Here is a 22,300-nt window from a genome sequence, read left to right on the forward strand (position 1 = left end):
TGCTAGGATTGCAGGCGTGAGCCACCGCGCCCGGCCCTGGTTTTTATCTTTTATGCCACAGTTTTACTGTCTCTTTGCCATGTTCAGATACACAAATACTGTTGTGTCGCAGTCGCCTCCAGTATCCATACAGTAACACTCTGTAGGGGTCTGCAGCCTGGGAACAGTGGGCTGCGAGGCACCCACCTAGTGGGCAGTAGGCCATCCCATCCGGACACTCCATGGCGTTCGCACGATGACGGTATCAATTGATGACCCATTTCTCAGAACGTATCCCTGTCGTTAAGTGATGCGTGACTGTATTTCCTTTCGGTCATTTTTCTTATTACATAATTTGTTGTTTTAAACAGTTAAATTATGGGTTTTACCCAATTTCGCATTTTGCTTTTTCATGTTTTATTGCATTCTGTAGAAAGTATCTCCCTGCGCTACCACAGTGTCACCTGGTGTCCTTTTGAATGGCCACATTATAGTCCCTCCAGGGAATGGAGGGCAGTGTGACCATGTGGCATGCCGGCTGCTTACTAGCTGCACTCCCTGGTGGTCTGGGAGCCCCTGAGCATGGGGCGGGCTGGTCTGTCTAGGCCCCCAGCCTGCGGGCTGCTCAGAGGGAGGAGGTGTCCCTCCAAGAAGGCGATGGATTGGACAGCCACGCCCCACGCCTGACCTTGGGGATGGTGGCAGCAGCGGTTGCCGCTGGGCCTGGCGGTGCCCTCCCTCCCCGCTCCGGCCACCATGCTGCCTTTGCAGGGCAGAGCCAGGCACCCAGGCTGGGGGAGGGGTGGCCAGCTGGGAGAAGTTGGCCAAGGAGCAAAACCCTATGAGAGGGAAAGGGGCTGCTTTTGTTCCTGTTCCAGGGTCTTGAGCAACAGGAGTCTCTGGGGAGGAGGGGCAGGTGGAAGCACCAGGAGAGGACAGTCGCCTCAGTCCCGTCGGCCCCTCAGGCGCCCTCACCTACCCATGCACCCGGCCATCTGCTCTCTGAGGGGCTGGACCATGTGTGGTACCTCAGGATGGGTCTGGCAGAAGCCACAGCCTGGCCATGGTTTGGCGGAGTGGGTGCCTCTGCCCTGGGAACGGGGCCGTGGCTGCCTCCCAAGCATGAGCTCAGTCTCTGGAAGAGGGTCTGGCCGCGGACAGGGCTTGGACTGGTGCCCCCACCGCCCGCCTGGTGGAGATGGGAGGGCTGTGTCCCCAGCGCTGTGACACAGGCAGCAGCATTCGAGGGGGACTTTTGAGGGGGTTTCTCACCAGGAGGTGGCCCAGGGCTGGAAGGGAGAGGTGGTCAGAGCAGGTGAGCTGGACGGCACGAGGGGCTGGGGACAGCCCAGCCTCGTGTGATGGCGCGCACCTGGAGTCTGCTGCAGGTGCGGTGGTCAGGGAAGGCCTCGTTCAGGTGGTGATGTTGGGGCAAAGATCTGAGTGGCAGGTGGGAGCCCTCCCAGCTGCAGTTAGGGGAAGACCGTGCCAGCAGAGGGGAGAGTAGCTGCAACTTGGGTGAGGACCCTCAGGGTGCTGTATGCAGGGAGCCACCACGCTCCTCTGCCGAGCCCCTTTGCCCTGCCCCTCCGACAGGGCAGGTGGGGCCTTGAAGGGCCCCTCTTGCCCCTCACACTGTGGCCCAAGCCCAGAGCTGTCACATTTGAGACAGCCAGCATTTGACTGGTGTCAAATGGTGACACGGTGTTGCAAGTAGGTTTCTTGTTTTTGTTTTTTTTTTTTTTGGAGACAGTCTCGCTCTGTTCCTGATGCTCAAGTGCGTGGCATCAGCCTAGCTCACAGCAACCTCAAACTCCTGGGCTCAAGCGATCCTCCTGCCTCAGCCTCCCGAGTAGCTGGGACTACAGGCATGCACCACCACACCTGGCTAATTTTTTCTATATATCTTTAGTTGTCCAGCTAATTTCTTTCTATTTTTAGTTGAGATGGGGTCTCGCTCTTGCTCAGGCTGGTCTCGAATTCCTGACCTTGAGTGATCCTCCCGCCTCAGCCTCCCAGAGTGCTAGGATTACAGGCGTGAGCCACCGCGCCCGGCCTGGGTTTCTTGTTAACCGCCCAGGGAGGTGGCTGCTTTCCTGTTCGTGTTAAAGATGAGTTACAGGACCAGGAAGTGGCAGGGCTGAGTCTAGAGCTGGCTCAGGCCACTGGCACCTGCTGCCCACCTTGGAGCACGGCCCACCTCCCGTATGTGGTCCCCTGGTCCCCAGGGCTCACACAGAGCTGGGCCCTGAGGGGTTCAGTCTGGCTCACTGAGCTTGGACACCCTGGTACCCCGTGGGTGCTCCAGACCTGGGAGCCAGCCCGAGTGTCCGAGGGGGGCCCACAGAGGGACATCAGCCCTCATCCCCTAGAGGGTGACGTCTTTATTCTTTGTACCCATGTGCCTTCCGAGCCTCCCTGGCCCCAGGAGGACAGGTGGGATCGACCCATTTTAAGTGACTTGTCCGAGATGCCGAGCAGACCTGGGCAGAGCCAGGACTCTCGCAGCCCCAGGCAGCACTCGTCCCTTCAAGGTCAGCATCTCCGGCTGTCCTCCGCTAACCACATCCTAAACTTTTTAATGGCGTCAGGATGGGGGAAGCCAAGCCCGCGGTGCTGTGGCCGGGTGGTGGGGGCAGGGCTGCCTCCTAATGCTCCTGACGTCGTCCGGGATCGATCTGGCCGATCTGGCCGGGGTGGGGGCCCAGCTGCCAGCGCCTGCCTGCCCCGTGGCCTGGCTGTGGGGCTTCTCCATGGGGAGCTGGCTCTGCTCTTTCCAGGGTAAGGCTCCCTTGTGGCTCCCGCTCTGGGTTCCCGGCTGAGTGTGCTGGGCGGGGGCTCTGTTCTCCTGGCTCGGGAGGAGGGGGAGCTGAAGGGGGCTTCTGAGTTCCGTCTGGCTCAGGAAGGACGCTGTGCAGTCCTCAGGACTCCAGGCGGTGTAGGCTGGTGGAGGGTCCCTTCTCCGGGGACAGATGCTGCAGAGACAGCGTAGCAGAGGGGATGCCCAGCCTGGGGTGGCCATGGGGGTGGGTGAGCTCCGGAGGAGCCTCTCCTTGGTCAGGGTGGGCTGGGAGATGTAGACTCGATCCTCCCTGGAGGCCATATCGGCAGGCAGTGTCGGAGCGACTGACAGCAGGTGGACCTGGGTGGGGGCTCCCGGTAGCAACGCTGTGGAGACCCCATCCCTTCCTGCGTGACCTCTGCCTTTGAGCTCCTCCTCGGGAGAGGAAGGAGCTTGGGGTTTGTGGGGCATTTGTGCATGTTCCTTGGGGGCTGCCAAGGAGGGGTCGTCAGGGTGGTGGACTGTCTGCATTTCAGCCCAGGGACTCTGGCGGATGGAGAGGGGGGTTAGAGTGGGTCCACCTCCCGGGGCTCATGTTCTGGGGAGGGGCACAGACATGCACCCCAGCAGCGTGGCAGGCAGCTGTGCAAATCAAAGGGGAACTGAGCCCCATGGGATTGCGGGGGAGAGAGATGCAAGGGGACCGCCTGGGATGGCTGCAGGTGAGCGGTGTTGGAGCTGGTCTGGACGGGCAGGGGATTTCCTTAGGTGATGCTGAGAGGAAAGTGAGGAAGGCACTGTACTTATGGCAGGGGGACCATGCATTGCCTGGGACAGCCCTAGTTGATGCCTGTGGTCTTGGCATGATGCTGTATTAAGAGCACCTCTCACTCCCGAAGGTGTCTGGCTTTGGACGTTGAATCATGTGGTCACTTTATTTATAGCTCCTCCCTAGTGCTCATAGTGCTCATTGGTACAGTAAAGGCTCTGAAAAGTCCTGCAGGAAAGTGCCCTTAACTTTATTTGAGCTGCTGTTTCTCAGGCTTATTTGAACTTGGAAGTTAAAATTTTTTCATAATGCCTAGTGCCATCCTGTGGAACTATGTTCTGTGGAACATTTAGGAAGGTGGCTGCCTCCTCGAGGGACCATGTCCTAGCTTGGGATGCTTTTTTCCCCTCTGAGGCCATCCAGGCAGAGGGCTGAGTTCGTCACACTCCTCGGTGTGGCTTGTCATCGTCGTGGGTCCCTGCAGGGTCCCTCTTGGTTTTTCTTGATCGAGTCCTTCTTATCCTGTTCCTGTCCCTACGCCTCCACGCCCAGACATCCTGTCCTGTGCGGGGTGTGGGGACAGCCCGCTTTCTCACCGTGCGTCGCATCGCAAACACTTTCCCACAGAACCTGGAGAGATGAGTGTTAAAGATTGCTTAATAATCTGAATGACTTGACTGTAATTTATGTAACTGCTCCCCTCTTCGGGGGCACTTAGATTTAGTTTTTTATTTCTGTGAAGGGCAAGACAATGAGTCAGTTTTTTCTTTCTGAATTATTTCCTTGAGAAATGGGCCAAAGAGTACATTCCCTTTATTTTATTTTTTCCTTTTAAAAAATATTATATTTCATCTTTATTATACTTTATTCATTTTATTACTTTTATTACAGGGGCTCATTGTAAAAGCCAAAGGTCACATAAAAAGTGATCCCTTTTGCATTGGGGGGCACGGTGTGATTGGGGTTGCTGTTCTGACGGCTGTGGAGGAGAAGCTGTGGTGGGGCTGGGAGACCCTTCTGGAAGCTGCTACGCCAGCAGGGTATGAAATCCCCAGTGGGGCCTCTGAGACCTGAGAGGGAGGCGTGGATTTAGGAGTGGTTTCTTCTGGCGGTTGTTAGATCCTGCTGAGTAACCAGGTTGGCGGGGAGGGAAGAGCAGTGAGGGTCTATAGCTTGAGAGCGTGGGTGGGTGGGCAGGACGGTGGAGGAGCTTTGGGAGGAGCTGAGGAAGGGGGTCCCTTGGGCTCAGGATGTTGCCTGTGAGGTCCTGGGGTACATCCAGGACGAGGCAGCCACTGGGTGGGCAGGTCTTGCTGCCAGGGGAGTGATCTGTCCTGGAGAGAGCGGTGGGGACCAACTTCATTATTCTTCTTCCTGTACCATGTGGGTCTTCTACAAGGAGAATTTATTAGTGTCTTTTTTTTTTTTTTTTTTTTGAGACAGTCTTATTTTGTTTCCCTGAGTAGAGTGCCGTGGTGTCAGCCTGGCTCACAGCAACCTCAAACTCCTAGGCTCAAGTGATCCTCCTGCCTCAGCCTCCCTAGTAGCTGGGACTACAGGCACACACCATGACACCCAGTTAATGTGTATATATATATATTTTTTTCAGTGGAGACGGAGGTCTTGCTCAGGCTGGTCTCGAACTCTTGAGCTCAAGTGATCCTCCCACCTTGGCCTCCCAGAGCGCTAGGATTACAGGTGTGAGCCACTGTGCCCAGCCAAAATGTCTTAAAGAAGAAACGTAATAGCATACAGGCAGTAGCTAAAGCTGCAGGAATGAGTTAGATTGTGGGGGTGCAGTGTAGATCGGGGTTCCCCAGCTACTACTCAGAGAAGAATATTTTTCCTACCTCTTGCCCACTCTCTGCCCACTCCCTGCGCTGGAGACAGGCCAGAGGCTTGGTCTTTCTCTGCCTCCTCTTCCCGTCTCTCATTTGTGGGGTCTGTAGAGAATGTAGATGGTCGTAGGTGGGCCACCTTTCCAGGGGCTGGGCTGGGCTGGGCGGCACCAGTCATGGGTCGGAGGTGGCCCAGGCTGGCTCACAAGAACTAATTGTGAAATTGTCAGGAATTTTGCAAGCCAGTTGTGAAACACAACCGTAATTTTTAAAAAATCAGATTGTCTGAATTTATAATTAAATAAATTATATCAAAAACATAGGTAATAGGCCAGGCACAGTGACTCACACCTGGAATCGTAGCGCTTTGGGAGACTGAGGTGGGAGGACCGCTTGAGCCCAGGAGTTCGAGGTTCCAGCCTGGGTGACAGAGCAAGACCCACCCCTTCCAAAAAATAGGTAATAAATATTCAAACTCATGACTACTAGTAGTGTTTGTTTTCCTACTGTTTTACTACTGATACAGCACTAGTAAAATGCCCCTATTTACTATCATACTAGTAAGATTTTTTTTTTTTTTTTTTTTTTTGAGACAGAGTCTCACTTTGTTGCCCTGGCTAGAGTGCCGTGGCGTCAGCCTAGCTCACAGCAACCTCACACTCCTGGGCTCAAGTGATCCTCCTGCCTCAGCCTCCCGAGTAGCTGGGACTATAGGCATGCGCCACCATGCCCGGCTAATTTTTTTATTTTTAGTAGAGACGGGGTCTCGCTCTTGCTCAGGCTGGTCTCGAACTCCTGAGCTCAAACAATCCGCCCGCCTCGGCCTCCCAGAGTGCTAGGATTACAGGCGTGAGCCACCGCGCCCGGCCACTAGTAAGATTTTTGTAGTAGCTGTGTTTTTAAGGTTATTTACTCTGGTCGAAATACTATACTGTATCATCTCTTCCCAACTCCAGGCTCAGTGACATCATGTTGGGACCCTGAAGTTGGCTATGGTGGGAGAATTTACACCATGGAAATTGGCAAATGCTACAAATCAGGGTTTCGTTTTTCCTCCTGGAGAGCTAGTTAAGCTTTTATCAGTGCACCACTGTCTGGAACACACCGGTAGGGAGAAAAGCGGAGACTGCCCTGTTACAGGAGTGGTGGTGGGGAGACCCCAGGTGGGTGGAGGTGGAGGAGGCAGAGAGGCCCCATCCTGCCACCATGGAGCAGGGAGCCTTGTGAGGAGGGGAGTCAGCAGGGTTGGGCACCACAGGGCCAGGTAAGGTCATTTCGGGACAGCGAGGGGCCCTGGTGTCTCCAGCAGGAGCAGCTTCCACAGTGGGAGGGCTCGGGAGAATCTGGGAAGCAGATTCTCTTAGCAGGTGGAGCCACTTCCTTCTAGACGCCGCCTTGTCACATGTTCTCCACTGCGAGAGGAGAGGGGATACCTATTTAGTGATACCTGAATACAGTCCTACTTGTGTTTTTGTTTTTCAAGTACCCAGCGTGTATTTGCATGTGCACGCACAGAATGAAACCTGGAGAAGCATGCTCTAAGGTGCTAGCTGTGATTGTGTTTGTATGATACTTTTTGAAAAAAAACCGATAATCTGTGTTTTCTAATTTTTCTGCAGTGGGCATGAATGATCTATGTAATGAACATTTGTGTGTGCGTGTGACAGAGTCTTGCTCTGTCGCCCCAGGTAGAGTGCAGTGGCATCATCGTAGCTCACTCCAGCCTCAGACTCAGGGCTCAAGCAATCCTCCTGCCTCAGCCTCCCCAGTAGCTGGGACTATAGGTGCTCGCCACCCCGCCTGGCTAATTTTTCTATTTTTAGTAGAGACGGGGTCTCGCTTTTGCTTAGGCTGGTCTCGAACTCCTCAGCTAAGTGATCCTCCTGCCTCGGCCTCCCAGAGTGCTAGGATTACAGGTGTGAGCCACTGCACCCCACCTCTTTTTCTTTTTTTAAGAGATGAGGTCTTGCTCTGTCCCCCAGGTTTGAGTGCAGTGGCCCAGATCATAGCTCACTGCAGCCTCAACTCCTGGGCTCAAGCATTCCTCCTGCCTCAGCCTCTGGAGTAGCTAGGACTACAGGCATGCCTGGCTAACTTTTAAATTTTTCTGTAGAGGGGTCTTGATATGTTGCCCAGGTTGGTCTCAAACTCCTGGGCTCAAGTGATCCTCATACCTTGGCCTCCCGAAATGCTGGGATTACAGGTGTGAGCCACCATGCCTGACCTTAGGCCTTTTTCATTAAAGTTCCTCTTTGAACTTGAAACCTGTAGTAGATTCTCCGTGCCTCTCGTCTGGGCAGGAACCACTCTCTAGAGAAGGAGTCAACTGCCTGTATGAAGCTTAAGTCTACATCACTGGGTCTGGCTGGGAGTTGTGGGGCTTTGCTGAGGAGCTTGGAGGGAGGTGGGGCCCAGGCCTTGCCCACAGGGAGCTCCCAGCCAGCCTGCCTTAGACCGGCCGGTGAGGGGTGGGATGAGGGCCAGCCCATCAGCCAGGTCTGGAAAACTCTGATACATATACACCAGCCCCCCTGGGAGAAGAGGCAGGACATGTAGAATGTCAGTGCCGGCCAAGACCTAGCTGTTTCTGACACAGTCCTTTGTTGTTTCACAGGGAAACCGAGGCACAGATACGGGAAGGGGCTTAGCCAGGTCTAGCCAGCATGCTGCTATTGACTCCCTGGAGTGAAGGGGTTTTCCATGCTCTCCCAGCCTTGGGCAGCTGAAAACTTCCCAGTGTGTGTGGGTAATTTGATGAGGGGTTTATCCCAGGGATGCTGGGGCAGCCGGATTACCACTACAAAGACGAGAAATGAAACAAAGCCCCCGTGTGCAGTTGCCACGGGCTTGCGACCTGGATTTTAGCAGCTGTTGAAACAACTGGTCCCTGGGCCTGTGACCCCTGGAAGGGGCAGGGGTCGGGGAGAGATTACCTGAGGGTCTGCCTGGGCTGGGACAGCTGGAGAGGAGGACAGCTGAGCGGGCAGCTTCCTGCCAAGAATAGCCACGCGGGGTCCCCTTCAACCTGGGGACCCTCGTCTGTGCTCTGAGCAAAGAGGACAGGTAGAAACAGGCTCTTACCTGGGCTACAGTTGGCAGTGGTCATGGAGCCTCCCTGTGTGGGCAAGTGTTCTAGAAACGAGTATGGGCGGGGAGCCGATGTCTGCCGGTCACCTCCTGTGCTTAGCCGAGAGGGAGGGCTCAGAGCCAGACCAGCTGGGCCCCACTCACCTGGGTGACCTGGGCAAGTTTCCTAATCTGCAGGGTAAGAATATAGTGTGTCAAAAGTGCCCAGACCATTAGGGGGCATGCAGTTGGCACTTAGTAAATGCAGCTGCTATTTTAATAATAATGTTAACCTGTGTTGGTGGTGATGGGACCCACTGGCTCCTTGGGCAGGGTGACGAGGGCCTGGGCCCGGGCACCATCTCATCTGTAGCTTCCTCCCCCTTTTCAGAGCAGCTTCCTAAGGAAGGGGCCAGCCGACCCTGGCGGGAGGAATTGAGGCAGACAGCCACCGTGGGCCAGGGGGCGTATGCGTGTGTGTGTGTGGCTTCCCAGTTCCGTTACTGGCACGGTCCCAGCAGAAGCTGCTTGGAATACAGGATTGTCCTAGATCAGAGCCGTGGACTCCCGGGAGCTCTGCCCAGGTGCAGGGAACCAGAATGACAAGGTCTGCAGGAGCCAAGCGCGCCCACTTCTGGTTTCACAGCTGCGGGGGCCCATCCACCCTCCTCATTTTAGTGAGGGGCAGGGCAGCTTGCCTGAGGTTACCAGAACCTGCTAGAAGTCCTTCGTCCAACTCCTGGGCCTTGTGTTTTTAACTTTTCTCAAATCCCTTAGTTTGAACGTAAATCATTCTCATCAAAATATCAGGAATGGTATTTTCTTTGTTCATTTGTATGGGCCACGCACTGGTCCAAGCACGTCCTGTCTGTTGTCCTAGAGCAACCCTATGACAAAGGTGCGGAAGGAAATGGAGGCTTTGAGGCATTAAGTAACCTCCCCAGGTGCACGTGGCCGGACGGAGCGGGGGTGGAGCAGGCCCGGGAGGAGATGGGGTCCGAGCTCAGACTGCTGCAGCCCCGGCCTCCTGAGATCGCAGAGGAGGAGAAGAGCCTTGGGCGTCACCCCCAGGACTCTTCTCTAAACAGGAGAGACCGGGGCACCCTCGTGCAGGCAGGAGTAAAGACAAGATCGTTCCTTGCTCGCAGGGGGCTTTAGGGTTTGGGCAGATTCTAAGAAACTCGTCCCTTCAGGGGAGTCTGAGATTTGGGGTGACCGTAGAATGGGCTTGGCATGGCAAGGGCTTGGTGCACATTTGTCAGATGAAGTGTCCCGCACCCAGGGCAGAGGCCTTTGGCCAGAGCTTGGCTTTGCTGCCTGCTGTCTGGGAGCCCAGGTAAAGCGCCTGCCATGCTCGGGGATCGGGTGGGCTGCTGCGTGGAGCTGTTGGCGCAGAGGCTCGGGGCAGGGGTGTGATCACTGTGTTGTTAATAAAGTGCAGCAGCAAAGCCCATCGATCTTCCCGGAGCCGAGCTCACAAGCGGGAGGGAGCCCCACCCCACAGTCAGGGCCTGCCCTAATGCCCAGGCCCTGGGTGGCCACGCGCTTCCGCCACCACTGCCAGTGCCCCCAGGGGGAGGGCCCTGTGCTTGCACCCCTGAAGCTCTGTGCTCGAGAGTGTGCTTCCAGTGGGACAGTGGCTGGATGGGGCCCCTGCGAGGGCATCCGGCCGGGCCTGGGGCTCAGAGGCTGCTGGTGGGGGCCGCTGCCCTGCAGCCCCTCCACTGGCCTCCTGGGAGAGGAGCAGAAGCGAGGCGTGGAGGCATCTGCTTGCGCATGGTCGCCGTGGCGTGTCAGGCTGGACAGCCTCTGGAGTGGAGGATTCTCTGCCTGGTGCTGGGTCTGGCAAGAAGCGGGGGCAGCCCCAACAGCTAGAGGTGCAGGTGGACGGGCAGCCCGGGACAGGGAGGCCAAGTGGGAAGATTCGGCAGGCCCTGCGTGGGGACCAGGACCCAAGCTGCAGTCAAGTCAGGAGCCTGACACACACACACGTTCACAAGGGTGCAAGCCCTGCTTTGTGGTTCTGTGAGTGACCTTGAGCAAGTCGCCTGCCTTCCTTCTGTATCTGTAGCACATCAGGGCCCAGGCCTGGGAGGCAGCCCTTCCGTGGGTTTGAGTCCATTTGTGCTGTGTGTCCTTGGGCAAGCCCCTTGCCTCTCTGGGCCTTAGAGTCATTTTTTTTTTTTGAGACAGAGTCTCACTCTGTTGCCCTAGGTAGAGTGCAGTGGTGTCATCATAGCTCACTAGTGCCTCAAATTTGTGGGCTCAAGCGATCCTCCTGCCTCAGCCTCTCAAGTACCTGGGACTACAGGTGCACACCACCACACCTGGCTAGTTTTTTATTTTTTGTAGAGATGGGGTCTAGCTATATTGCCCATGCTGGTCTCAAACTCCTGGGCTCAAGTGATCCTCCTGCCTAAGCCTCCCACGTAGCTGGGTAGGTGCGCACCACCACACCTGGCTAATTTTTTTTATTTTTAGTAGAGATGGGGTCTTGCTCTGGCTCAGGTTGGTCTCGAACTCCTGAGCTCAAGCAGTCCTCCCACCTCGGCCTCCCAGAGCGCTAGGATTATAGACATGAGCCACTGCGCCCGGCCTCAGAGTCATTCTTCTTATAGGGAGGGCCTGGGTGAGGGGACCCCTAAGCCCTGGTCAGGCCAGAGAGTCCAGAGTGCAGTCCCAGGAGTGGCGAGGGTTACATGCCTGCTTCCACCTCCCGCCCCTCCCTCCCACTTTCCTGGGTCCGTGGAGCCCCGGGGCAGCCCCCTGAGGCCTGTGGGTGGGGAGAGGGGAGGCTCGGAAGGGAATGAGAGGGTTTCCTGGCTCCTCCCTTGCCCAAGATGTCTGTGGCTGTGACCATCCCAGGCTGTCAGGGAGCAGGTCGGGAGCCTTTTGCAAGGCCTGGAGCTGTCTGGGGATGAGGAGGGGGTCCCAGAGACCACTCACACACTGTCTGGGTCCCACATAGGAGCCACGGGTGGTCTCGGGTTAACAGTGGAGGGCCTGAGCCCACCAGAGCGGGGAGTGGTGGCTCGTACTCCTCAAGAGTGGCTTCATCCTGGCCCTGGACTTGGAGTGGCCTTGAGCAGTGGGAAGCAGCTGTTGCTTCTGAGGAGGTGCCTTCCTGAGAACCTTCCAGAGGGGCTGGAAGAGGAAGGAGAGACCTGGAGATAACCTGCCGAAGGCCACACTGCCAGCCATGTCTGCCTCAGTTTCCCCATCCGACACCTTCTGGCCCTGACTCTTCTCTGTGCCGGGGATCCTGGTCCCGCGCCAGCCCTAACTGCCGCCTCTCTCCCTCTCCCTGTCTGCAGGCTCCCCCCTGCACAAGCAGGCGTCGGGCCCCTCCTCCTCCCCGGCTGCAGCTGCTGCCCCCGAGAAGCCGGGCCCGAAGGTGGCCGAGGTGGGCGATGACTTCCTGGGGGACTTCGTGCTGGGCGAGCGGGTGTGGGTGAACGGCGTGAAGCCGGGAGTGGTGCAGTACCTGGGCGAGACGCAGTTCGCGCCGGGCCAGTGGGCAGGCGTGGTGCTGGACGACCCGGTGGGCAAGAATGACGGCGCGGTGGGCGGCGTGCGCTACTTTGAGTGCCCGGCCCTGCAGGGCATCTTCACGCGGCCCTCCAAGCTCACACGGCAGCCCACGGCCGAGGGCTCGGGCAGTGATGCCCACTCGGTGGAGTCGCTGACCGCCCAGAACCTGTCGCTGCATTCGGGCACGGCCACACCCCCGCTGACCAGCCGCGTCATCCCGCTGCGGGAGAGTGTCCTCAACAGCTCGGTCAAGACGGGCAACGAGTCGGGCTCCAACCTCTCGGACAGCGGCTCTGTGAAGCGAGGCGACAAGGACCTGCGCCTGGGAGACCGAGTGCTGGTGAGTGTGGGTGGTTCTGGGCCCAGCCTCCCTTCCCTCCACAGCTCCACCCGACGTGGGCAAGCTGGAGCAGGGTCCAGGCTGGGGCACACGTTCTTCATCAGAACCACACAGAGTGACAAGGGACACGAGTAATGTGGGCCATAGAGGCTGTTGCTGTGTGACTCTGGGCAAATGTCTTAACCTCTCTGGGCCTCAGTTGTCCCATCTATAAAATGGAAATTTTAATACTTCCCCACTTGTAGTTTGAAATGCATTAATACATGTTGTGTGTTTAGACGGTCGGTGCCTGATACTTAGCAAGTACCCTGTAAATATTAGCTATTATTGATGTTATCCATTGATCCAGCCTGCCAGTGTGCATGTGCCAGGAACATACTGGAAAAGGCTGGGACTGGAGCTCTCAAGATCTCTGGGCCATCCAACATGGGTATACTCGGGCGGTCACTCTCCCGGGCCCTGTCCAAGTAGCGTAGGGGAACACAGGGCTCTGCCCCATTGTGTACGTCCCCTTTCCACGGCGGGGAGGCGAAGTGGGCCTGGAGTCTGCGCCTGCAGTTTCCTGCAGCTGCTCAGAGTCCTGTGGGCATGACCGAGGGGACCAGCCCCGCAGGAAACAGCCTTCCAGAGCGTGCAGTCCAAGCTCATCTCATGTGTTTTAAGAACAATTTGCTTTAATCTGTTTTACTATATTGATAGGTGAATACCTTGTTAAGAAAGTTAACAACAAAAAAGACCCCTGGCCCGGGGTCAGGTGTGCAGACCCTGCTCAGCTATGACCTGAGCGGTCAGTGTTGTTGGAGCCAAGAGATTCGGGTCCCTGGAGCTGAAGGCTTCCTGCCAGGGGCCCCCCTCTCTGGTGGTGCCAGCTGTTGGGGCCAGGTCGGAAGGGAGAGGTGGCTCTCAAGTCCCTCAGAGTCTGAGCACGGCAGCGACCCGGGCTGGGGTGCCCAGGGGGACAAGACAGAGTTGTATCCTGCCGTGCCAGACCTGTGGCTGAGGTGGCCCTGGGCTGACTGCAGCGTTGGGGAGGGGGGTGCAGCACACGGGGACATCCCCGACCGTGTCTGCTGGGCCTGGGGTGTGAGGAGCCCTGGGACGTAGTTGGTCGGAGGAGGCAGGGGTCCCTGCGTCCTGTCAGCCGGGCTTCCTGGGGAGAGTGGGGGTGCTCCTCCCCGAGGTGGGGGGCACATGCTGTAGCTCCACGGCCAAGAGGGGACGGGCAGGGAGGTCTGGGGTCCCACAGCAGGGACCCAGCAGGTATTGCTGCCTGAGATCCTCCCTTCCTGCTCTGGGACCCCTCCCCGCAGGGCCAGGGTTTCTCCTGGAGGCTTCTGGGAAGAGCATTTCGGGTAGGGGTGGGGGGCAGGGGAAATGTGTACCCCTGTTGCCCCGCTGGATCCTCAGACTCATGCTCTGAAGTCATCTTCATCCTACTTCATGGGTGAGAAACTGAGGCTCAGGGAAGTTCAGTAACTTGTCTGAGGTGACAGCAGGGCCGGTTCCAACCAGCCCCCCAGCCTGCCCTCCTTGCACCGCGCCATGTCCTTGCTGACTGGCGAGGGTGGGGGCCCCGCCCACCCCAGGGCCTGGCTCCCTGGACGCAACTCCCCCCGGGGTTCTGGTGGTGGACATGGCCGACCTGGTCCCCGCCCTCCTGCCGCAGGGAGCAGGCACCGGTGGCTCCTACAGACTCTGCCGAGTGCCACGGGGCTCTGAGAGCCTGGCCTGGAGGCCTGGCCTGGTTGGGGCTGCCCCAAGGAACAGTGTTAGGGCTGAGCCTAGGGAATGGCCTGGCGTTGACCTGGGGACGTGGGGCCGAAAACCTGAGCCAGGCATACCTGTGGCCAGAGACACTAGAGACCTTGCGAGAAGAGCACAGAGGCCAGTGGGTGGCCGGGGACAGGATCGGAGGGGCAAGAATGGGGCACGGGGTAGGGCAGTACCAGGAAGGAGGCCGGACACCTGGTCCCTTGAGCCTTCCTGTCCAAGGAGCTTGTTTTTAAGCTGTCTGTCACTCTTCTTACCGTGGCTCCCAGGGAAGCCAACAGGACCCAGGCAAATGGCCTGGAGTCTCACTGTGCTGTCCTTTGGGGCGCCTGCTGGCCATGGGCATTGCAGGGAAATTGGGCCCAGGTCTGTGCCCTTCTCTGCTACCCCCAGCTGTGCGACAGTGGGCAAATCACTTACTGAGCCTCATCTTCCTTCCTTCCTTCCTTACCTCCCTCCCTCCCTCCCTCCCTCCCTCCTTCCCTCCTTCCTTCCCTCCTTCCTTCCTTCCTTCCTTCCTTCCTTCCTTCCTTCCTTCCTTCCTTCCTTCATTCCCCATGTGTCCATTCAGCAGAACGGCCATGGCACAGCACCCTCGTTGTGTGTTTTATGTTTCATGCTTTAGTTGGGCATTAGGGAGCTGTGGACGTGTGAATGCATCGTAGTCCACGAGGCTGTGGCTATGCAAGGCCTGGCCAGTGTCGTGTGGGTGCCCTGGGCGTGGTCTGCGACCCCGTTGGATGGGAAGTGGTGGTTCTGGGTGTCACTGACCTGCCCAGTCGCTCCCCAGGTTGGGGAGCAGGAGGTTTGACCGCGGCTTGGTCCTGCCTAGAGCTCCCCTTGCACCTGCTCCGCCTTCAGGAGGTGAGAACTGCTGCCCCTCTTGGGGTGCCCAGTGCCCGGAAGCTGGGCGCGCAGGGGAGGACGCACTCAAGCTGGCACGAGGCAGGCACTGCCGCTGCTCTGGAAGCACCCGCCAGGCCCTGGCCCATCAGCAGGTTGGCAGCAGTGATGGGAACGGGCTACCCTGACTTCCCGGCCCACCAGTGGGTCCCATCCCATGGTTGAAATGCTGTTTTCTTGGGGTGCCCCCCCAGCTGGGCCTGTACCCAGCACTTCTGTACCTTGTCCCTTTGTGTCCTCCCCACCACTTTATGAAGGGGGTGGTGTCCCCTGTTTCAAGATGAGGAAGCTGGGCTCAGCCCTGGAAAACGGCCTGCCCAGCATCACGTGGCAGGGAGGCGATGGGCCCTTCGTTCCTTTATTCCCTCATGGACGGCGACTGCCTGGACACGGGCGACCCTTGGATTCTGGGGGCAGGAGCGCAGAGGGATGTGAACGAGGGATTTGTCCACCTGCGAGGATGGAGCCCCGCAGGCCCCACCCTGTGCTCCAGCCTGCCCGGCTGCTGACTGCCAGGCTCCAGCTGGCTCAGCCCACCTGCTGACACATCACCCTCCTGTTCCTACTCCACCCTTGAAAAAATTACGTCCTGGACCCGGGTGAATGTAGAGGCCTGAACTTACACAATTTGAGGATGGGGGACTCTTTAGGAAAAACAATACAAAAAAATCACTGCAGATTTTACAAAGCACAGAGTCCCTGGATGCATTGCTAGGGCCCTTCGCAGGGATGAGGAGGGGGCCTGATGTCTAAGCTCCATTAACTTGCTTCCCACCCGGGTCCAAGGCGTGAATACTCACGCCTGTAATCCTAGCACTCCGGGAGGCAGAGGCAAGAGGATCACTTGAGGCCAGGAGTTTGAGGCTGCAGTGAGCTATGATCATGCCACTGCACTCCAGCCTGGGCAACACAGCGAGCTCCTGTCTCAAAAAAGGTGGGGGCATGAGTGGTATTTAGCTGAGTGCACCTTTTGCTGGTCTGCAAAGATGCTTCTGGATCCTGGCTCCACTGGATCCTGGCACCCCAGGCCACCTCTCCATTTCCTTCTGCCTGGGGAGGCCAGCCACCACCTGCTTTGGTCCTGGGCACCTTCGAGGCCTAGGGAGCATGTCAGGGCACTCGGCTGCCTGGCTGGCCCGAGCCGTGGAGAGGTGCTACGTGTGTCCATCTTGGGGCTTGCAGGAACCCCAAGGTGTGGTCCAGAAAATCCATCCCAGGAGATGGGTCAATCTGCATGTGTTTTGGAGAAGTAGGCTTCAGAATCAGTGTGACCTACTGTGGCAGCCCCCAGAGCCAGCCAGGTGGCCACCAGTTTAGGATTTAGGTTGTGGAAGAGAAAGGACATTCTAGGTTGGAATTATGTACAGAGCAGCAGAAACCAAGACTGACTGTGTAGACATGGTGGGGGTCGGGGGGAGGTGTTGAGACCTGGTGCCGGAAAGGAGGGGCTGGGAAGGCAGCCCCATCTGAGGCCAGAAACCAGAGGGAACTGACCCAGACTCACAGACAGGCCTGCTGTGGCAGAGACCCCTGGCCCCTGCTCAGGAAGGGGACACAGGAGGATGGGGCCCTGTCTGGAATGGAGCCCCGCTGGGATTGAGGAGGCAGCAGGGTGAAATGAGAGGCCCACCTGGCACTTCCACTCACTGACTACTCTGAACCTCAGTCTCTTCTTCCATGAATGGGCTAAGAGTGCTCGCCTCATGGGTTTGGAATTCATGTCTTTAATGTGCCTGGCACATAGTTGGTCCTTAATAGATGGCAGGAGCAGGTCCCTTTCAGGCACACCTGAGGCGTACTTGGTGGTGTCAGGAAAGTAACATTTAGAAAGTCGTATTTAAGGTTCAGATAAACATGGTAAATAAACACGCACACTTATTTTCAGTGTCTCCTGAACCTGCAGTAGAATGACAGTGAAGAGATTTTTTTTTTTTTATTTAAAAAAAAAGGTTTTAAAGCCCTAAAGGACAGAGAGAACAAGAGAGGAGACCGCAGCAGCAAAGCCAGGGATGCCCCGGCAGCGGGGACAGCAGAGATGGGATCGATGCTCATTTCAGAAACCCTGGAGGCTCAGGAGTCAGCACATGGTGGCCTCTGGAAATGGGGCTGCCATGGGGCCGGAAACAGGAGAACTGGTTAACAAATCTTTAGGACCCCTCCCCCCCAAATCCCCCTTTAGGTCCCTGTGCTCCTTTGCCTGGTGGCTCCCTCCAGCTGATGCCTGGGATGGACGCTTAGTCTCCTGAGAGGGTCACAGAGACTCTGCATGAGGGATCCCGGGCAGGCTGGACTGGAGAAGGAGGATGACATGAACGTTTCTGTTCTGAAGGCCACGCACCCCACCCCCACCCCGCCTGCCTCTTCCTCACTCAGCTTCCCGATGCTGGCGGCCAAGCCTCCGCCCTCCGCCGTGGAGATTACGAGAATCTTCTCTGGGGAAGACGGCCGGCCCTTTGAGAAATAAGAGAAGATAATACAGGCATTAAATATGAACAAAACGCCGCTGGATATGGGGCATGAATATTCATGAGCATGAATATTCATACCAACATAAATATTCAGTGGACAAAAAAGCTCTGGGAAATGAAAAATACGATCCCAGAAATAAGAAACTCCACAGAAGTGTGAGAAAATAAAGTTAAGAAAATCTCTCAAAAAGTAGACCAGAAAGACAGATGGAAAACAGGAGGGAAGAGAGAGCATTAGGGAACTTGTCTAGTAGCTCCAGCTTCTAAATGACTGTGGTTGTAGGAAGAGAGAACACAGAAAGAGAAGGGGAGAGAAGATAAGTCATTAAGTCATAAAGATAAGTCATTAAGACAATTCCCCAGGAGTGACAGGGTTTTGGTTGGAAGGACCGTGGGAGCCCAGGACAGTAGGTGGGCAGAGGCCCGCGTTGGGGACCCTCCCTGTGGAACTGAGCCCTGGGCAGAGAAGTGCTGAGGGTTTCCACACCGGAAAGACGGGTCTCACGTGAGGGATTGGGACTCCGAATGACTTTGAACTTCTCAACAGCAACACTGGACGCTTACATCACAGGAGGAGCCCCTGAAATTCCGAGGGAACCAACCTGTGATTCGAGAGTAGCAAGAGAATCGAAAGCAGGTGTTCACACAAAAACTTGCACGCACGTGCTCATAGCAACGTTATTCGTAATAGCTAAAGAGTGGAAACGACCCAGTGTCCCTCAGCAGATGGATGGATGACCAGAACGTCCTCTGTCCTGTCCATACGATGGCATTTCCTTTGGCCATAAAAAGGAATGGGTGCTGATCCGTTGAGATGGATGAACCTTGGGAACATCGTGCTCAGAGAAAGAAATCACCACAATGGCCGCATATTGTGTTTCCATTTCTATAAAATGTCCAGAATGGGCAAATCTGTAGAGACAGCAAGTAGATTTGTGGTTGTCGAGGGCTGAGGGGAGGAGAGAGTGGGCAGTGACTGCTCCTGGGTACGGGGTTTCTTTTTGGGGGATGGAATTCTGGAATTCGATGATGGGTTCTGGAATTAGATAGGGGATATGGTTGTGAATGTACTAAGAGCTGATGAATTGTATGTTTTTAAATGGTTAAAATGGCGAATTCTATGTTATATGAATTTTTACCTCCATTAAAAAAAGCAGGGTAGAATAAAAAATATTTTCACATGTGAAAAGCTTGAAAACTTTATTTCCTCATCACGTTTTCTCAGAAAGCTGTGGGAGGATGGGCTCTACCAAAATAAGGAGTAAACCAAGAAAGAAGAAGAATCGGGATCCAGGAAACAGGCGATTGAGCCCAGGAGAGAAGGGAAGGGTGCCTCAGGGTGATGGTGACAGGAGGTCCCAGACTGGTGGCCGCGCTGCAGGGGGTCAGCACCAGTCCAGTCTGGAGTGGGCCCCGTGCTCCGGGAGAGACGCCTTCAGAAAGAACCTGATCGAAGTCCCAGTGCCCCTGAACATCTTGGCAGGAGATTTAGACTATCGAAAGAGTTTGGGGTTGAATTAGTGTTGAGACCATAAAAACTGGGCAGACAATCATAAAAACAGTTATCTGTAGGGGAAAAATAATTGTGCTGGAAAGGAAAAGTAGCTGCGACATAGCATCCTCATCTGTGAATGCTGTTTACTCAGTCGTGCTGTGAGCCCCAAGTGCAATCAGAGTGTTCACGTGGCCGCACAGAAAGGGTGGACAGCCAGGAAGTCTGGAGTGGCCCCCGCGGGGACCGGAAGCTCGAGTCTCACCGTCCTTGGTGGGAAGTTGATGGATGTCACCAAAAATTGAAAAATCAAGAAGTAGCAATATAAATATGTTCTTAGAGATATTAAGGTAAACTCCAGAAGATCTTGCTTAGAAAGTTAAAAATGTTTATTTCCAGGGAGAAACGGCTGGGGTATTTTAAAGCTTTGGATGTATTTGACCCTTTAATCTGTATGTATGTATAACTTGGATTTTAAACTACCTGTTTATTTTATTTATATAAATTTATGGGGTTAAACTATTTTTACAGTAATATTCATACTTTTTATTGTCTGTTCTATGAGGTTTTTTATTGCAGGAATTAAAGCTTTTAATATGTTAATATGTATCGCAAATTTTCTAGAAGGCAATCTAGTGTACATTTTTCCAAACTTGTTCACAAAACCACTTTTTCTCATTCCTTCTTTCCATCCTCCCTCCCTTTGTAAAATAATTTAAAGACTTTATTCTGAGCCAAGTTTAAGGACAATGGCCGAGAGCTACACCCAAGAAGCCAAGTGGACTCCTTATGAGTTATTTTTAATTGTGGTAAAAAACATATTAAAATAACATAAAATTTACCATTTTAACCACTTTTAGGTGTGCAGTTTAGCAGCAGCAAGTGTATTCACATTGTTGTGTAACAGATCTCTAGAACTTTTCATTTCATCTTGCAAAACTGAAACTCTACACCCATTTACCAATAACTCCCATTTCCTGATCTCTGCCAGCCACTGGCCACCACTGTTAAAACTATTTTAAGAATAACATTCTCTTAGGCTCTAGTTTGTACCAGACACCGTATATATAATACTTAATTCTTACAAAACCCCTTTTTACAGTTAAAGGTGCTGAGACTCAGAGAGGTTAACTTGTCTAAGCTCACACAGCTTGCACGTGGCAGCGTTTGAATGCAGGTGTGTGTGTCTGCCTGCAAAGCCCATGCTCTTGCACAGGATAGCCCTGGAGGCGCTGGTTGACCCGTGTCCCTCCCAGCTGTCCTTGGGCATCTCCCCATCTTCACCTCTCAGCTCCTCCCCTGTCCCCTGCATACTAGAAGGAGGGATGGGACAAGCCTATGCCCCTGGGTGCCCGAGCCTTCTCTGCCTGTGCCCACTGCGTCTTCCAGACCCGAGTCTCTCCATGTGTCAACAGGTTGGCGGGACGAAGACTGGCGTGGTGCGGTACGTGGGGGAGACGGACTTTGCCAAGGGCGAATGGTGTGGTGTGGAGCTGGACGAGCCCCTTGGGAAGAACGATGGGGCAGTGGCGGGCACCAGGTACGGTGGGCCTTCCCTGAGGAATATGGGAGGGGCTCCTCTGCGCCTGGGGTGGACACAGAGGATGGGGACGGGGCGTCTGAGGACGCCAGTGTTGAGGATGTTGTGCCAGATACCACAACAGAGGTGCTTTCTCCTCCTTTCCCTCAGAATAGCCCACTAAGGCAGGTGGTGGGTTTATCATCCCATTTTACAGATGAGAAAATGGAGGCCAGAGAGGTCATTCTCAAGGTCACACAGTCACAAGCAAGCACTAGGAGAATCTGTTGTCCCTGTATTCCCTTCATGCCACACACAGCTAAGTGGGGCAGGAGCCCTCGAAAAAGAGAGGCAGCAGTCCCTTCCTTCCTGGAGTTCCACGATGATGTGAAATAACAAGACAGTACCCAGCGCTGTGTGGCCAGAGCCGGGCCTCACAGATGGGGCCCAGGTCTCGCGCCATCTCTAGTTAAAGGAAATTGACTGCTGGGTTGCCGGTCTAAGGCTGTGTCTGGGTCCACTGGGGGTGGGAGAGTGATGTGGTCAGTGGGCAGGGTCTGTCACGGGTGTGGACTGAGGTGAGGCAGCCTAAGTGCTGGCGCTGGCTGTCCCTGGTCTGCATTCTGTGACCCAGATGAGGCTGTGACAGGCTGAGCCAATGGGAGGAGCCAGGCATGGTCCAGGCCTTGCAGGAAGGTGGGGTTTGCTTCTGGAAGAGGCTTGGAGAAGGTACGCTAGGCTGGGGGTGGGTGGGGGACAGTCTGAGCAAAGACCTGGAGGTGGGAGGAGGTGGATAGGGTGGCAGATTCATGGTGGACCGGAAACCGGACAGGCCCAGTTCTCGTGGTCCAACGTGGAATCCATGACCAGAGAGGTTTTGAGAGAAGATGAGAATCTCAGGTTTCCATGACAACATTTCGCCTCCCTGTTTTTCGAGATGGATGTTTCTCTCAACTCCCTCTTGCTTTGAGAATTCAAGGCAGGCTGGGCCACACCCCCCACACCACCCCCAGGTGTTTCCGTCAGGCATTAACTTTTCCATGCAGGGACTCTGTGGACAGAGAGCTGGTGGGATTCCTTGGTTCTGGGGGTGGTCCCAGGGCAGCTGAGAGTGGGGCTACAGCTATGGCTGGGGGCCTCTGAGAGCTGTGAGAGCCGAGCTTAGTGGGCTTTGGAGCCCAGCAGGCTTGAGGGGTCCAGGGCTGGCTTTGCCACTTAACCAGCTGTGTGACTGCGAGCAAGTTACTTAACCTCCCTGAGCCTAGATTCCTCATCGGTGCGTGTAAGGAACATTGAGGGACTGAGATAAGCATTCATGGAAAGGGATGGCACAAAAGGCATCCCAGTAACTGCCGTTCCCCCTCCCCACAAGGGTATTCCCACTGGCTGTTCGCAGCTGCCGAGACTCTCAGGTGACACTCACCTCTGTTCCCTTTCTGAGAATCCTGTCTGTCGGCCTGGGGGATTTCCACCTTGGGATGTGGGTGACAGGGCCCCCCAGGAAGGTGCCTGCTGGGCTCTGAAGAGGCGGGCGAGGCAGGTGAGGCTCCAGGCTGTAGGGCCGTGACAGCAGCGTGGGTCTCTCCTGCCTCCCCAGGTACTTCCAGTGCCCACCCAAGTTTGGTCTCTTCGCGCCCATCCACAAGGTGATCCGCATCGGCTTCCCGTCCACCAGCCCAGCCAAGGCCAAGAAGACCAAGCGTATGGCCATGGGTGTCTCAGCGCTGACCCACAGTCCCAGCAGTTCCTCCATCAGCTCCGTCAGCTCTGTGGCCTCCTCTGTGGGGGGCCGGCCCAGCCGCAGCGGCCTGGTGAGGGTGGGGTTGGGGAGGGGGTAATCTAT

At 55.7% G+C, this 22,300-nt stretch overlaps 1 protein-coding gene across 1 annotated transcript in view; it reads left to right on the forward strand.

Moving 5' to 3' along the window:
* Positions 1-22,300, forward strand: part of CLIP2 (CAP-GLY domain containing linker protein 2) — a 52,649-nt gene that overhangs the window by 3,751 nt on the left and 26,598 nt on the right. The window contains exons 2-4 of the mRNA XM_012640241.1: positions 11,749-12,305; positions 20,354-20,478; positions 22,055-22,268. Coding sequence (XP_012495695.1) covers positions 11,749-12,305; positions 20,354-20,478; positions 22,055-22,268 — 896 coding nt within the window. The remainder of the gene's footprint in view (positions 1-11,748; positions 12,306-20,353; positions 20,479-22,054; positions 22,269-22,300) is intronic.

Source organism: Propithecus coquereli, unplaced genomic scaffold (assembly GCF_000956105.1).
Source record: "Propithecus coquereli isolate 6110/MARCELLA unplaced genomic scaffold, Pcoq_1.0 Scaffold150, whole genome shotgun sequence".
In the NCBI taxonomy this organism is placed as follows: domain Eukaryota; kingdom Metazoa; phylum Chordata; class Mammalia; order Primates; family Indriidae; genus Propithecus; species Propithecus coquereli.